Source organism: Salminus brasiliensis, chromosome 1 (assembly GCF_030463535.1).
Source record: "Salminus brasiliensis chromosome 1, fSalBra1.hap2, whole genome shotgun sequence".
Classification (NCBI taxonomy): Eukaryota; Metazoa; Chordata; class Actinopteri; order Characiformes; family Bryconidae; genus Salminus; species Salminus brasiliensis.
The window spans coordinates 66,192,564-66,210,661 of record NC_132878.1 but is presented as its reverse complement, the minus strand read 5'-3'; the positions used below and the strand labels follow the sequence as shown (position 1 = coordinate 66,210,661).

The 18,098-nt window shown below is 42.0% G+C and overlaps 2 protein-coding genes across 3 annotated transcripts in view; both read left to right on the top strand.

Moving 5' to 3' along the window:
* The window catches only part of cfap61 (cilia and flagella associated protein 61), a 41,082-nt gene extending 35,545 nt beyond the window's left edge, over positions 1-5,537 (top strand). For both annotated transcript variants that reach the window (XM_072686946.1, XM_072686939.1), the window contains exons 22-26: positions 1,030-1,357; positions 2,023-2,108; positions 2,783-2,988; positions 4,726-4,825; positions 5,243-5,537. In XM_072686946.1, the coding sequence (XP_072543047.1) occupies positions 1,030-1,357; positions 2,023-2,108; positions 2,783-2,988; positions 4,726-4,825; positions 5,243-5,446 (924 nt within the window). In that variant the 3' untranslated portion in view covers positions 5,447-5,537. The remainder of the gene's footprint in view (positions 1-1,029; positions 1,358-2,022; positions 2,109-2,782; positions 2,989-4,725; positions 4,826-5,242) is intronic.
* A 4,471-nt stretch (positions 5,538-10,008) lies between these two features.
* On the top strand, positions 10,009-12,687 carry insm1a (insulinoma-associated 1a). Its single transcript, XM_072656602.1, has one exon. It carries the CDS (start codon positions 10,230-10,232, stop codon positions 11,658-11,660), a length of 1,431 nt encoding a protein of 476 aa, XP_072512703.1. The 5' UTR covers positions 10,009-10,229; the 3' UTR covers positions 11,661-12,687.
* The last annotated feature ends 5,411 nt before the right edge of the window (positions 12,688-18,098 follow it).

Here is an 18,098-nt window from a genome sequence, read left to right as displayed (position 1 = left end):
CCTGGTGGCTTGGGGATAGAAGGTGTCTTGAAGCTGACTGGTTCTGGTCTTCATGTACCTCCTGTCGCTGGGCAGCTGTGAGAACTGGCAGTGGCTTGGGTGGGTGGAGTCCTTAATAATCCTGCTGGACGTCCTTAGACAGCAGCTGGTATATAAGTCCAGAAGGTTTGGAAGCTGAACCCAGTAATATGCTGGGCTGTGCAAACCACTCTCTGCAGAGCTTTTTGCTCAAGAACGGCACAGTTCCCATACCAGGTGGTGATACAACCAGTGCAGGTGTAGAACATCTTGTGGATGTGGGGGTTCATGCAAAACTTGCTCAGCCATCTAAGATAGAGGAGGTGCTGGTGCTTCTTTGTTCAGTGTCTTCTGTCCATGTAAGTTCCTCATTGATGTAAACACCAAGGAACTTGAAGCTGCTGAGCCTCTCCACAGTGGTCCCATTGATGGAGGTGTGTACTCTCTCCTGATTCCTGAACTCCAATATCAGCTGACATTTAAAGAGAGGTTATTTTCCTGGCATCAGAAAGCTAACCTCCTCTCTGTAGGCTGCCTCCTTGTTGTTGGAAATCAGGCCCACGATTGGCATGTCATCAGCAAATTTAATGATGATGTTGGAGCTGTGTCTGGCTGTGCAGTCATAGGTGTACAGGGAGAACAGGAGCGGGCTGAGCACACAGCCCTGAGGTGCTTTGGTGTTGAGAGTCAGTGAGGAGGATGTGATGCTGCCCATCCTTACTACCTGCTGTCGGCTGTCAGAAAATTCAGGATCAAGCTGCACAGAGAGCTGTTCAGACCCAGAACCCAGAGCTTGATGTCAGTCATTTGGGGAATGATGGTGTTAATTGCTGAAATGTAGCGCATTCTCACATATGTGTTCTTCTTGTCCACATGGGAGAGGGCAGTATGCAAAGTATTACCATGAATACATTCCTCTATCAAGGCTTGACCTTCAGCTGTGGTCCTTCTCAGTGCTCTTTAGAACTATTAAGATAACTAATATGTACTAACAGTAACTTATCATTTCAGGTCTTCTTTAACTTCTCCTGTAAAGGTGTGGACTTCGACGCCTTTAAGGCCATCAATGATGCATATTTGGTGTTTGATGGCCGTCTTGTTATTGACACCACTTTCCACACAAATGACTGCGTCATTCGAGCCGCCGGACCCTTAACCAAGTACTCCCGTCGTTACTACGCTGACCAGTGGAGTCATGCTGACTTTAACTCAAAGGAGGTGGGCCAGGAGCTAGCATCAGTACTGCTACCCTTTTTTGACCCCACACTGGAGATGCCTGCAAACCCTGCACCTGATGTAGACCGCCTCATACCTATCCACACACAGCCTAAGATTCGAGGTAAACTTGTTTAATTGTACCTCACCAGTACATACGTGTTTAAGTTACTCTCTCTACCACTCAATGTACATTAGAATAAGTCCAAATAAAGTCAGTGGTCAGAACATGCGATTTGTCAATGAAGTTATTGATATGTTGTAAAGAAGAACAGAGTTCAAACAATGCAGATTTGGTTGCTGACTTGTGAACTCCAGACACTGCATGGATTTGTTCATTTCTACTAAAGGCTCAGCTAATTAACTTTAATGATAAACTGCTCAGAGAAACAGCTTAACATATCATTTTCTCAGATGGCCTAAGACTTTTGCATAGTACTATAAGTAGTTACTATAAGTAGTACTATAATAGTCAATTAAGGACAAAATGATCAGAAAACACTTTTTTATTTGTCCAGCAATACTATACCTAGTTACCTTGAGCTAGTCTGAGTGGTTTGTTAAAAAAAAGCAAATACACTACATTCTTAACAATAGAGCCATATACTTGTGGAATGTATCAATTCTGCTGTATTTAAACATTAGCCCTGCAGAGCTTGAAATACTAACTATGCCATTAGACTGCATTGTGTCCAATACAAAGTGTCTCTCTGCTGATTTTGAACTCTTCAGGTTTGAAGGAAATAATATGATTCATTCCTTCTCGTTCTTTGTGTTTTTAATAAACAGGTGGAAGGTTGCCGGGTGGATATAGTTATCTTCATGTTACAAAACCCTCACTCTACACCACCATAGCACCTTCAGCAGATAGATCGGTAGGTTTTATTTTGATTAAGAAGAATGGCGAAGTAAATATAGCCTGTACTATCGTTCAATAATTCGGAACCATTGTTTTACAGTATGTTTATAGTGAGACTCTGAGATGATGCTAGTATTCAATGGCAGCACTAATAAGATTTGTAAATTAATACATCTCAATGTGTCCAGAATGATGAATGGTGCTGTAGATGATAGAAATGATTGACAAAAATGCAAGGATAATAAAAGAAATATGCAGAATTCACTCTAAAAGTGAAGATCAAATCTAAAGGTGGGTAACCGGACAATACATGACCAGACATGATAATAACAGTATATAATATATAATTTAATAACTTCTTGTACTTCTTGAGTATGAAATATTCAGTTAAACATCTACATCTAAACATCAACATCTATACTGTACAAATTATTACAAAAAAATCACAACAATTAGTCAACCTGAAATTTTCAACCTTATTTATTTAAAAATTCACCAAATAATAAATCCAAATGTAGTAACTTTTTCAGTCTGTAAATGTGCAGTGTTTCCAAACTTGTGAGCGATGCAACCTCTTTGTAATCCTGTATCAAGCTCTTTTACTTAGTAAACATCAGTACAGTACTAATCTTTAATCCAATCACGCTACTACTCAGATCTGATTAAGGGGCTTGTTTGTGTGTCCTGCAGGGCCGAGAGATGGTGACTGGACATGTTGAGACAGGAAACTACTTTCACCTGCAGTTTAACACACATGGCCTGCTGGAGGGTTTCACCTGCCTGTCTTACAAAACACTTCCTGTCTCTAACTACCTCTGCCTATATGGAAAAAACCAGCTGCTCCTGAACCACCTGTACGAGCGCTTCGACGAAGGCCTGGTCTACGACCTTTACAGGTTCATTACAGTCATTAAATAGATTAAATGTACCATAGAATGCATTTATTGAGTGTTTTACAGATTTTAATTATTTAAGATTTTATATATTTTAAATCTTTGATGTATAAATAATAAGTGTGTGTTTGCCCAATACATGCCTCAAGATGAAAGGCACAGGTTTTTCATTAATAGAAATTCATATTATTTATCATGGAAATAAATAATGGCTCTCTGCTCAGATTTTTGGCATATGCTCACAAGAGCCACATAGCATTCCATCGTAGAGCATATCTTTGTTTTTGACACTGTACCAAAAACAATGTCATTATTGTTTGTTTTGCAAATAGTGTTGGTGTCCTCTCTATGTCCTCTGGGTATGGTATGGAGTTAGCTAGCTCAAGAGATTGTAGCCGGTTGGCTAGTGTTAGTGTAACCAGATAGTATGCTGGGCATGACTAGCCAGATGTGAGTGAATGATGAGATGTGTCCATGTTCACTTGATTGACAGATGCATTCTGGGAATTGGAGTGCTCAAGTACATTACATGTACTTTTACATTTATAGTATTTAGCTGACACTCTTATCCAGAGCGACTTACAAGCTTACTCGTTACAGAGGTGGACCAGTGTAGTGACCAGTGTAGTGACCAGTGTGCACAAGGACTCTTATTGGTGTAACGCAGCATAGTCACCCAGACAAGGAATCGAACACCAGTCTTGGTGTGCTGGCTCACTGGCAGATAGTGGTGTTAACTGTTCTACAAAGCCTGTAGTAGGCTTTGGTTTTGATGTTTTGATTTTTTTTTTTATCCAGATTGACCATGTCTGTGTTTTTCTTCCTACCTACTGTTTTAAAAACAGTCAGTTAGAAAAGCCAGATATCACAGACTGAATAAAGAGGTGACTATAATGGCATCGACAGTTATATAGCAATACTTTATATTGACAATATCACCTTGCTTGTGTTGTGGTCATTTTATTGCTGTCCAGGTGAAAAAGCATAATCACTGTGGAGATGTGTAAAAGCAGTATCAGAGACTTCCCCCTGATGAACTAATCCATTCTGATTAGGGTTATTCAAATGAGGTCTGAGTTTATTTTTTTTTCTGGATGTTCTATTGTGCTATTTGTGCTAACATTGTATTTAATAGGTCCTCAGCTTCACTGTCATGCTAAATGCAGTACTCTGTCTTCTGCATTATCTAATGAGGATGTTTGTGCATTGTAAAAAGCTTTTGAGAAACTCCCTCCTACCCAGTGAGGCCAAAGCCTCAGCCTTCAAAGTATGCCTGGTTGATGACGGCTCCCGTTTTAAATCATGTTATCATTGTTTCTATGGAGATCCCTCCCCACTGCTTGCGTGTGTAGATCTATGTCTGACAGCGTGACCTCTTTTCTAATATTTTAACACTAGCGACCCCTCAGCATCAGTGGCATTGTTCCTCAGCCCTAATCTGTTTATGCAGGTGTCCAATCTGCTTTGCTGCATGGCCAGGAGACAATGGCTCAGCCTCCCAGCAGTGGTCATCAGCCGCTCTGCCACTTATTAAATCTGGATTCTTCACTGGCCTCTTGTCTTGTTCTGAATGAAGCCCGCTCTCAATGTCATTATTGAAACTGGCTGAACATCAAGAACCGTTAAGATAATTGATTGACCGTGCTGTTGCACGGCAGCAATTAGATGAACATGCTTAGAAGTGTGTGTGTGTGAGGAGAGAAATGAGCTTTTGTCAATGCTTTTATTTTTTCCCCTCAGCTATTTCAGGGAGATGTGGTGCATGGCCATTTTTCATGATCGCTTTGGTGATTTTGAGCAGGAAGTGCGTCAGATCATGGAATCCACAACTAAAGTCCAGGTTAGCACGAGTTGTTCCTAAGGCAGACGATCTCTAGCACAACTGCAGAAAAAGCACTAAAGTACAGCCTCCACACTGCAGAGTTAGTTAAATACACATTTACCTAGATTTACTTTAATCCTAAACCTGGCCCTGACACTAACCCTAAACACAAGCTCAACACAAAAACAAGTTCCTACCCCTTTCCTTGGTCCATGTACTATATACCCTACAGGCCTTGGTCAATATACCCTACAGATGTTAGAAATCAAGTTTACCATTCAGTTTGAACATCTGTGGATTAGTACCAAAATACAACCAATGTATTGTATTCCTGTGTAAATTATGTACCCAGCTAAAAACAGTGATTCCAGTGCTTCACTTAGGAGTACAAAATAGGGAAACTAAACTAATGCTGCATCTGTGTTTTGTCCACAGCTGGATCAGGACTCATTGTCCATTCCAAAACTCGCTGAGAAGATGGTGGACAACACATGGGTGGTACCCAAAGAGCCAGGATTGTACCTAAACCAGATTTTTGAGAAAACTGAAGGACCGGATGCCCTGAAGAGAAGTGTTCTGGATTATCTGAAGTACAACCGATATCATCTCCCCATGTATGCACAGCCAAGATTACTGTAGCACACAATCAACACACATAAAAAATAACATAAATACTTTTTATGAATTAATTATTTTATGAATTAATTCAGTTCAGGGCCTACAGCCTAAATTAATGTTAATGCAATAAAAAATATAAAACAAATGTTGCTTTAATTTGTGTTTATTTTTAAGACTATATTGTGCTGATCTATTGCCTTACTCTGGATCTGACTTTTGGTGAGTGAATGTAACGCTCTGTGTAACTGTGCAAGTAACATGGTTAGAGGAATGATCAGTGTAAAGTATCTGTTTGGCTTTTCAGCCTTGCGGTAGGACATTATTTACAGTCGGCTTGCTAGGGGCAGGGTTAGAGAACGCAGCATGATTCCTCCATGTAGCCACAAAGGGCCACGGTGAGGGTGGATTTGCGGAGTTTTAAAGAGACTGCGCCAGCTGTATGGTAATTTGACGCAAATCTCCAGCGTGTCCACCTTGCAGCGCAGCACACGCCACTGAACAAATACACACCCACGCACATGTGCGCATATGATCCCTCATGCGTGCATCACTTACAATGCAGGCCTGATAACAGAACACAAATAAAAGAAAAGCTGTGAAAACTGAGCTCTCGTTTTAGAGAACGGACATGCTTCTGTTAACCTAACCGACTCCTATTGTTGTTTAAATGTTAACACAGAGTGTTTCGGAGGGAGATCTGCTCTAAACAATTACTACTGCTTTTTTTTTTTTTACTGATGTGTCACCGAAGGTCTGTCAAATGTACTGTGTGCCTTTGTGAGTAGTGTATCACAATCTAGCTAAATTAAAAGAGCAGTGAAACTGTACTGTAGTGAAAGTATGGGTACTGTATCACAATCTAACTCAATTAAAAGAGCAGAAACTGTACTATAGTAAAGTATGGGTACTGTATCACAATCTAACTCAATTAAAAGAGCAGAAACTACTACAGTGAAAGTATGAGTACTGTATCACAATCTAACTCAATTAAAAGAGCAGAAACTGTACTATAGTGAAAGTATGGGTACTGTATCACAATCTAATTCAATTAAAAGAGTAGAAACTGTGCTATAGTGAAAGTATGAGTACTGTATCACAATCTAACTCAATTAAAAGAGCAGAAACTGTACTATAGTGAAAGTATGAGTACTGTATCACAATCTAACTCAATTAAAAGAGCAGAAACTGTACTATAGTGAAAGTATGAGTACTGTATCACAATATAACTCAATTAAGAGAGCAGAAACTGTACTATAGTGAAAGTATGAGTACTGTATCACAATCTAACTCAATTAAAAGAGCAGAAACTGTACTATAGTGAACGTAGGGTACTGTATCACAATCTAATTCAATTAAAAGAGCAGAAACTGTACTATAGTGAAAGTATGAGTACTGTATCACAATCTAACTCAATTAAAAGAGCAGATACTGGACTATAGTGAAAGTATGAGTACTGTATCACAATCTAACTCAATTAAAAGAGCAGAAACTGTACTATAGTGAAAGTATGAGTACTGTATCACAATCTAACTCAATTAAAAGAGCAGAAACTGTACTATAGTGAAAGTATGAGTACTGTATCACAATCTAACTCAATTAAAAGAGCAGATACTGGACTATAGTGAAAGTATGAGTACTGTATCACAATCTAACTCAATTAAAAGAGCAGAAACTGTACTATAGTGAAAGTATGAGTACTGTATCATAATCTAATTCAATTAAAAGAGCAGAAACTGTACTATAGTGAAAGTATGAGTACTGTATCACAATCTAACTCAATTACAAGAGCAGATACTGGACTATAGTGAAAGTATGAGTACTGTATCACAATCTAACTCAATTAAAAGAGCAGAAACTGTACTATAGTGAAAGTATGAGTACTGTATCACAATCTGACTCAATTAAAGGAGCAGAAACTGTACTATAGTGAAAGTATGGGTACTGTATCACAATCTAACTCAATTAAAAGAGCAGATACTGTACTATAGTGAAAGTATGAGTACTGTATCACAATCTAACTCAATTAAAAGAGCAGAAACTGTACTATAGTGAAAGTATGAGTACTGTATCACAATCTAACTCAATTAAAAGAGCAGAAACTGTACTATAGTGAAAGTATGAGTACTGTATCACAATCTAACTCAATTAAAAGAGCAGAAACTGTACTATAGTGAAAGTATGAGTACTGTATCACAATCTAACTCAATTAAAAGAGCAGATACTGGACTATAGTGAAAGTATGAGTACTGTATCACAATCTAACTCAATTAAAAGAGCAGAAACTGTACTATAGTGAAAGTATGAGTACTGTATCATAATCTAATTCAATTAAAAGAGCAGAAACTGTACTATAGTGAAAGTATGAGTACTGTATCACAATCTAACTCAATTAAAAGAGCAGATACTGGACTATAGTGAAAGTATGAGTACTGTATCACAATCTGACTCAATTAAAGGAGCAGAAACTGTACTATAGTGAAAGTATGGGTACTGTATCACAATCTAACTCAATTAAAAGAGCAGAAACTGTACTATAGTAAAGTATGAGTACTGTATCACAATCTAACTCAATTAAAAGAGCAGATACTGTACTATAGTGAAAGTATGAGTACTGTATCACAATCTAACTCAATTAAAAGAGCAGAAACTGTACTATAGTGAAAGTATGAGTACTGTATCATAATCTAACTCAATTAAAAGAGCAGAAACTGTACTATAGTGAAAGTATAACATAGCTTTATTAAGTTAAAACATTAATGCAGTCTAATGCAAATAATTTACAATAAATGGCCTAACTTTAATACTGGGCGTGAGCTGATCATTTGCTATGTAACCTAGATTATCCTGTCCATCTGGTGTTAGCCCTTTTTAGCAAACTCTAAGAGGCACAGTAACTAATTGTTGGCACTGGTCCTTTCACAAAGAGGGATTAGAACAATTAGAACAATTTCCTTTTACCCTGAAATTAAATTAAAAACAAGTGAATTAATATATAGAAAGAGAATACCCAATAGTTTCTAAAATGCAACAGGTTCTCTGCATGTAATGGAAATGTAATCGGTAAAAACTAAGCAGGCCTATCTTCTTACCTGTGATCTGTCCGAGTGAGAGCACAACCTTTCAATAAGTGGAAGAAAAAAGTGAAATACCAAAATAATACCTCAACAGAGAAACAAAGTACCACAACTCAGGTATTTCCCTGAGCCTTTTTTTTTTTTTTTAGAAAACCTGAACACAACATACTGTGACCCCCTTTGACCCACACCGGCCCAGTATATGCTATTGTGGCCTGCTATGACTCCAGTATGGCCCCGGCTAACCCGCTGTGTCCCACTGCTGGCCCCCTTTGTGGCAGGACGCGATTACACACAGCACGCGTCCATCTCACACTCCACTTGCCTTCATACGAGCCCCTGTTTCACTCTGCAATTTCCTCTTTCCCCTCGCAGTCTGCACGAGCGCGGCTTTTGTGATGCTAAGCAGGGGAGCCTCTTTCTATTAATTATGTATGCGGAAGATGACTGAGTCATATGCGCGCCCCAAACTGCCGCATCCAGCACATGTCCCCAGATCTCGGCCCCGGGCTTAGTTTACCTCTGAGTTGTGCTCGTTGGACTGCCTGACCTTAATCAAACCTGTGTACCTCAGAGCAGAGGTGGTTCTCTTGATGGGGGAGTTGGGGGGGGGGGGGGGGGGGGGGGTTAAAGACAGGCAACATGAGGAATTAAAAGGTAAGTTTGTAATGTATTCTTGCTAAATGTTTATGGTGAAAAATAAGTTATGCAGCACTGCTTTTTATTATTGATCGCTTATCACTTGCAAACCAGTGGCTGGGGTTTACTTCAGTGCACGGGTTTGGTGGGCGGGGCTTAGTTTAATTGGCGCTTGCCAAAAACGCATAAACGTGAGCTGGGATAATGGAAGTTACTGAAGAGACTGAAAAATAGGTGGACATTATTTTGACTGCATTTCAAACCCATACAACTCTTCTTTAATTATTTTAGATTTATACATCATGTAACAACTGCATGCCATTAATGTTTAATGATGAGTCAACCAATCGCAATGCTCCAAAATAAATAATTATATATAATATATATAACATTTATTAAATATAATAATATAATTATATTTAATAAATAAAAAATATTTTTTTTATTTATTAAATGCTACAAAGTATTAAACAAATGCACGTGGTTGCAGCATTGTTGTCATTTATGGTCGCCCCCCTCAAACACATAGCCTACACCCTGTTTTGGCAAGATGAGAGCCCCCTCTGTAGGAGGCTAGGCTGCCAAAGCCTGTGTGTACGCCTGTGTGTGTGTGTGTGTCTGCCGAAAAGCCATCAGACCGTAAAGCAGGATAGAGGTGCCCCCCACCACCCCACCGCGCGCCCTTGGGGCCACTGTGCGTCTAATAAAACGCCCTCAGGTACATCTGCTTAGCAATCTGCAAATCCTCCTCCAAAGCGCGAGCTCGCAAAGCCAAGCCTTCCCTCCAGCCTCCTCCCACTCGCATCCGCAGGGAGCACGCCGCGACCTGATTGGCTCGGGATGAGGCAAGCGTAGGGAGGGGGTGGGGGGGTGGCAATGTCATCATTTCTGCTTAAAAACGAGTGCAGCTATGCTTTAGTCATGACAAGCATCTGATGTAAAGGGGAGGAAAAGAACAGCACTACCGTCTCCCCCCCTCCCTCACTCACTTGCTCTCTCACTCACGCGCCGACTCACTCCCATCCAAAACAAAAGCAGCCTGTCCGAGCTCCGGGAGAGAACAAGTGCCTTCAGCGCGCAAAATCGCAGAGATGCCGAGAGGATTTCTGGTGAAGAGGAACAAGAAAGCAACGCCCGTGTCGTACCGGATACGCACGGATGAAGAAAATGAAGCGCCCGGCGCGCACAGCCCGGGACGCACGGCTGCATCATCAGCATCAGCACCAGCACAAGTACCAGCATCACTGTTATCATCGTCGTCGTCATCAGCATCATCTTCATCATCCTCAACGCTGACTATGAGAGGGGACTGTAAACCAGTGCAGTTCGGAGACCCCGAGGCGGTGTGCCTCTCACTCTACAGCCCCACGCGGCCGGTCAGCAAGGAGCACGAGCGCGCTGGCTTGGAGAAGCGCTTCAGCCTCGGCTCGCCCATTTCAGCCGAGTCCTTCCCGAGTCCGGCGGCCCTGCACAGTCTGGACCAGCTGCTGCTTGCCCCAGTGGACCTTAAGATAGGCACGAGCAACAGCAACCGAGGAAACGTGAACGCGCCCAAAAGGTCGTCCTCCTCCTCCTCCTCCTCCTCGTCATCCGAGGCCGAGCGCAAAAATAAACCCAAGCGCCCCAAAGCCATGAGGAAGCTGCAGTTCGAAGATGAGGTGACCACCTCTCCGGTGCTGGGCCTCAGGATCAAGGAGGCTCCCGAGGGGCACGACGATGGACGCGCGGCGCAGCAGAAGCAACCGCTGGGCGAGTTCGTGTGCCAGCTGTGCCGCGAGGCGTATGCGGACCCGTTCGCGCTCGCGCAGCACCGCTGCTCCAGGATCGTGCGCGTGGAGTACAGGTGTCCCGAGTGCGAGAAGGTGTTCAGCTGCCCGGCCAATCTCGCCTCACATCGGCGCTGGCACAAGCCCAAGCCCGCGAGCACCGGACAGGGGCAGGAGCAGGGCCACGTGGGGCAGGGGCAAGGGCAAGGGCAGGGGCAAGGGCAGGGGCAGGGGCAGGGGCAGGGGCAGGGCAGCAAGACAAGCGCGCAAGACAAGAGCAGCTCAGAGAGTGACAGGGACACCGGCAGCCCAGGCTTGTCCGAATCCGGATCCGAGGAGGACGGCGCGTGCGAGTGCCAGCACTGCGGGAGACGCTTCAAGAGGCACGCGTATCTGAGAAAACACGTGGTCGCGCACCACAGCCACCAGAACCACCGGATGGAGGAGGACGGGAAGGTCGAGAGCGAGCCCCTCCAACCTCAGCCTCAACATCAAGGCCAGCTTCAAGCCCAGCCCCCTCTTAATCTGAGCGCGCAGGATGTCCACATATGTCCCATCTGCGGTGAGTCCCTCCCCAACCGCGCCAGCCTGGAGAGGCACGCGCGCCTCCGGCACGCCTCGCGGGCGTTTCCTTGCAAGCACTGCCCGGCCGTTTTCTACAGCTCCCCTGCGCTCACGCGCCACACCAACAAGTGCCACCCGTCGGAGAACAGGCAGGTGATTCTGCTCCAGGTGCCCGTGCGTCCGGCCTGCTGAAGCGTAGCCATTTCCAAACCCACCTATCTCTGCGTTTAGGCAAGGTTTCCGCGCGTAAAAAAGTGAAAATAAACAAACAAACAGATTTGTACGCACGGCTCCTGCTCATTTTACGCACGATGGGACCACATGCGTAAGAGATACTAGAGAGTCAAAAAAAAAAGCAGAAACTGCAAAGTTTCACTTTTACGCACGGCCCCACTTACGCGCCACCTACGCGCGTGCCCACATAGTGGACGCGCGTCAATCGTCAACAGGACATAACAGACTCCAAATCCTGCACTCCTATATGAAGTGAAGAAAAAGCACTGTTTAGACTGTTAAATTATTTTTCTAGGATTCTTCTGCAGTAGCTTCTAGACCTAAGAAGACCTGTGTGCCAATACAGCAAGATGCCTTTCAGTCCACAGGCCTATCCTCTTATACACACATACACACACACGCATTTATATACACACCTTTAGCTTTAATAGAGCTTGTGAATCTGTGGACTTTTTTTGGACTCTAGCTTTTTCACTCCCTCCCACCTTAAAAGGGTTCCCTCTCCTTTAGTGTAGCCAGAAATGCCTTGAAATGATAGCTCTTTTTTCCACAGAGGCTCTGCTGTAAACCTGCCTTAATCATGTAAAACGTTGGGCTGAGTGAATGTCTTATTTATCTTAAAGTGCGTTGAAACTGTGTGCTTATTATTTTTATATCAATCCAAGGTGTATACGTTCACACTGGCTTTTATTAATCAATTATGTATTTATTTATTGCAAATGTTTTATTTAAATTATTCTGTGGAGTGGTCAGTGTGTGGGTTAGGGCTGGGCGAGTTTTGAAGCAGCCAAAAGTTTGATTTGAGTGGTGCGTCGATAGCCTAGGAGTCAACAGGACAAGCTGTCTCACTGCTTTTAGATAGATTTACAATCATTAGCCTATTCCCTATAGGCCAATTAGTTTTTTAAGATCATTACAGTGCTTGTGTGTCTCTCCAGTATTGCTATATGTCCAAATATGAATAATAATGATGATGATAATAAACAATCCAAAAAATCCTATGTGGGATGTACTTGAGTCATGTTGTGGTGGTATGTGGGTGAATCCGGGGAGGGAGATGGTTCTGCAGCTCTTAAACTCTGCATACAGAGCTTAGTGTAGTGCCTCATTATTATTATTATTATTATTATTATTATTAGTGTATGGAATAGAATGCTGCTTATTATCTCTGTACATGTACAAACAATGTACTTCATAAAGAGGAATCCTGAAATCTGAGCTTTAAACATAGTTAAAGGTCTAATAATCCTTCAGAAAGCAGTGATAACGAAGGAAGTCAAAATAAGGAACACTCATGGAGTTCTCTAAGTGGACTCTAAGTAGGAAAATGCCTTCACACAAAAAACAGTGATTCTGTTGGTATGTTTGGTGTACACTAAGGACTTGTTTACAGTCATATCATCTGCTTATCCTCTGTACTTTATATGCAGGCAGGTGAGATTTTTTACAGGGTTAGGGCTTTAACAATTTATCATCACTGTCCAATGAAAAACTGGTATCTCCTAAATGATGACTTTACAGGAGAAGGCAAAACCAATTCATTTTCAATGGAGGTCAATGTAAAATAAGAGTTTATTCCAAGTCATTTAGAGCATTGGTCCATTCATCAGAATTATTATTATTATAGTGTACAGAACAGCTACAGTGGCAGTGAATGGAACCAGACATCTACACGTCTCTAAAGCTCCCTCAGAGAAAGTTCTAACACCAAATGGTTTTAAATACATTGCCTGATGGCTGAGACAACCGCTTTGGGAAGATTTTGGTCTAAAATGTATTTTTTACACTACACATTCATATTAGAGGGGTACATGCAGAGTGTTGTGAGTACCCAGATAGTACCCAGATTTTACCCAGTACCCAGATAGTACCCAGATTTTACCCAGTACCCAGATAATACTCAGATTTTTACCTAGTACCTAGATTTGGTACTATTTTACCATCAACATTACATATAACATCCAGAAGACACATTTAGCTTAGTAAGTGATCGTGACCCCTGGTTCCTGTCACCCCCACCACTGTAAAGAAATCAGAGTAAATTTCTCTACAACAAACTATTTTCAAACACCAAACCTAACTCTGTAGACTGTTTTCATGGTTGAATTTCCCTTTTAAGTGGCATATCATTGTGCCTATTAAATCTAACAGCATAATAGTTTTGGACAGGTCAAAACCCCCCCCCCCCCCCCTTTTTTTTTTGTTTTAGGAAGATCTAAGGGTAATTCTAGTGGTCAGAATAAATCAGTGTTTCATGTAAACATGTGTGTTTCAGGTTTTTGACTCAGGATGTTTGCGCTTATCACGGTTACTGTTAGTACTGTTTGAACAGGGCAAAATCACGTCTGTGGTGTTTCATTAAGAGAATGGTTTACTGCCTGTGTGTGTACATGTGCCTGTGTCTGTATATAGCTCTTTGTGGGGACCGAGTCCTCCCAAAATGATGGAAACATGGACGTTGTGTAGCTGTGGGGACATCTGGCTGCTCTCCATGAGGAGAAAAACAGCTTTTTTCGAACTGATTATGTGGTTAAGGTTAAGGTTGGGTTAGAGAGATCACAGCATACGTTGTGTGTGTGTGTGTGTGTTTGTGTGTGTGAGAGAGAAAGAGGTTATGGTTCAGGTTGAGTTAGATGGATCACAGTGGCATTTACAAACACTAATTTAGAAAACCATGGACACACCCCTTAAGGACAGATATACATACTATAGTGTTTGTATGAAAGTGTGCGTATGAGGGTATAAATATGTATGAGGAGGTATATAGTGGCTTTAGGGTGGTAGTGAAAGCTCTTTGACACACACAGACATAGACACACACACACACACACACCTGGGCCACACCTGCTTCAGCCTAGCAACCAACTCCCCTGACTGAGCAGCAACAGGAGCACCATGCAACACTGCAGTCACACTGTGGGGTTACACACACACACACACACAGGCCCCATGACACTCAGTTAAACCGACTACAAACACAACACTAAACACTGCAGATATGCAACGAAATACACAGCAAATATGCGCTCATCGAAAAGGGTTCTTCAAGGGTTCTTTAGTAAAAGCAATAGTTCTATATAGAACCGTGAGAACCTGGCAAACTATTTGAATCGTTAAATGGTTCTTTGTCTAGTTTTGAACTGGTGGAAAGACTGTTTGTAGACGGTTCTTTATAGAACCTTTTAAACCAAAGAGGATTCCAGTACTGTTACAAAAGTTACGAAGAACTCTTGTCCAATCCTACAGAGAACCCTTTTTGAGAGTAGTAAGCATATTTGAAACCCCACTGCAAAGATACAGTGATGTGCAGAGCAGGGCACAGCCTATCACACCATAACATGTAACATGCTTTATATAGTTAAACAGATTACAGTAAGACATGCTTTTGGTCATCTTCTTGTGTTACCATAGCAATGGCACCTGTGAATCTTTCGTTGGGCAGATATTTCTCCAGTTTCACCCCAAAGATCCCAGTTTTTGTACCATAAAAGTTTTTTCTCCATTGTATGTACTTCTAAATAGAAGTAGGCTTGGGATTGCAAGGTCCCAGTCCAATCCCCTGGATGGGCAGGAGTGAAGTGGGGGTGAGTGAAGGTGTAAACGAACAGTGCTTTCTATACCTTTAATATACCTTTAATAACCCACAACTGCTTCCTTTCTGCACTGAAGTGGCTGCCCACCATGTCGTCAGTGTGTTATCGTTGCCCTAATCACTAGTGTGTAAGTGTGTGGGTGCATTTCTCCCTTTCCTTTTAATTCCTTATTTATTTACTTCTAACAACTAAAATGATAAATATTTATTTTGGCACACAAATAAGCACAAGTGGAGCTGCATTTGCTGTTACGGAGGGATGAGGTTAGTGTGTGCAGTTATATATTCGTATCAATGTCATGTAATTACACAAGTTTATCTTAGCAGTTGTAACACTGGAAAATGCCTCAGTCAATTTGGGCAACTAGAATCACTATTTGTACCTCAGCACAGTGTGTGGTATGATTCCATGCACTGTAGCCCAGATTGAAAGCTGACTAGTACTACACAGAGAGATGTTATGACATGTAGTCCTTGACATTTAATCTTTTTTATTGTTAATGTAACTATTGATAGATTTTAGTAATTAAATTAATTAAGATTCTGGGTGTTAGAGGTGACATTGTAAGTCCAGTGTTTTTTAGCAATGTTAGCCTAGCATCCCTCATTTTAAACTAAGGAAGTTCCTTAAGTAAACCTGGATGAAGCATATACAGATACACAAATACAAAGAACTGTGCAATACCGAGCCTGGAGACCACCAGAATACTGTAATTATTAGACTACTCCCACTCACACACACACAAACACACACACAGACTTTCAGAAAAAGGAGTGAGGGAGAGAGAGAAAACTCTCACACACACAGAGATCAGAGCTTTCAGGGGTCTCAGTGTTCTCTTCCATTAAACGCCATTAAATCTGTTTGTTGCATGTTGTTGCATTATGATCAAAACAGTGAAGTGTGGGAGATAAAGAACAACTACTGGGTTTTCAGTGCAGCTCTGTACGTTATACTGGTCACTCCATCACACATTCCATTAGTGGACTATTCTCTCATAATACAACTGTGAGCCCTCTATACACACACGCACACCTACACATAAACATAAGGGCCTGGCCCACACACACGCACACACACACACCACTCCCTGTTTGAGTGACAGGTGGAGTGCAGCTGCAAAGCGGGACAGGAGAGATAACTGCAGATAAAGGCTTTTCACACACAAACATTTCACCCACCGCAAAGTTTCACAACACACACACACACACACTCACCCATTTTTATACAGTTTTAGGTTGAATGCATATATACAGTGCTTTTAAAGCGTTTGTATTCCAGACCAGATGAATAAGCCAGAAACCTACTGAAATTACGGCTTTGTGGGAAATTGCTGGGAAATTACTTTTATTTGAAGGTAACATTCTGTTTGGTAAGAACCTCATCCCAGCTGTTAAACATGATGGTGGCAGTATCATGGTTTGGGTCTGCTTTTCTGCCTCTGGTCCAGGATGGTTTGGCATCATTGATGAACCTATGAGTTGTAATCAGCACAGCAGGAGAACCAGGCCATGTCAATGCCCAGGCCTTCATCCAATAGAAATGCTGTGAAAGGACCTAAAAAAGAGAAATTCATTCATAGAAGCCCACCAACATCACTGAGCCGAAGCAGGATTGTATGGTGGAATAGGCCAAAATTCCTCCAAACCGCTGTGCAAGATTGATCACAACTTACCAGAAATGCTTGATTGATTACTGCTCAGGGGGTCACACCAATTACTGAAGTGATGCTGCTGTCTAAGTAGCTGGATACATCTTAGCTCACATTTAAAATCCTTGGACAGATTTTAAGTGTTTTTGGCTTTTGGGGAATCCAAATGTGTATGTGTGTGTGCCTGTGTGCCTGTGTACGTGTGTGTACGTATGTATATTTGTAAGTGTTTAGAGAATACCAGGAATACCAATATTCCATAACTGTACTTTTGTTATCAAAACAAGCCTTGTTCTCTGTCCAACTCGATCATGCCAAAAGTACATTTCTATAACACACCAAATCACACCTGCAGCATGAGAGACAGAGAGCGAGAGCGAGAGAGAGCGAGAGAGAGAGAGAGAGAGAGAGAGAGAGAGAGAATGGCAAAGAGTGGGGGCTGATAAAAAGAGAGAGAGAAAGACAGAAAAGGAGAGTGAAGCGTGTGTCTGCTCTTATCTCTCCTACTCTCAGACAAATGGTGAGTGAGAGGAAAAAGAGGAGTGTAAACACCCGTTCTTTCAGAGCCAGCGGCTGCCCACGGCAAGACAAACAAACCTCAAGGCATTTTCCAGTACGGCAGGTGCTGCTGGCAGGAGCTTTCACCAACACACACACACAGTGAGAGAGAAAAAGTCAACAGGAAAAGACATGCTGTAGGCTACAGATAGGCGCTCATGGTTGCAACACCATAAGCCTCAGAGGTTGCAGGGGGAGATTATTACAGTTTACAGCATTCCAATTTCACATTTCGTAGCTGTTGTGAAGCGTACATTTGGACCCTTAGTATTGTTATTACTGCTATTGCTGCTGCTGCTACTACTACTATAACTGCTACTGTTTGTACTAGTACTACTACGACTGCTACGACTATTATTATACTATTATTACAGCCACTACTACTGTTATTACTACAACTGCCATTGCCACCACAACTAACACTACTACTACTATGCCTATTGCTACTACTACGGCTAGTATTAGTGTTGCTATTTCTACCACTATTACTATCAGTACAGATGATATTACCACTGCTAACACTACTACTGCCATTATCACTACTATTAGTACTCCTACTACTAACACTACTATTAATAATTTCACTGCTATTGC

Coding starts and splice junctions, on each gene's coding strand:
- insm1a (XM_072656602.1), top strand. CDS start 10,230: ATGCCGAGAGGATTTCTGGTGAAGAGGAACAAGAAAGCAACGCCCGTG.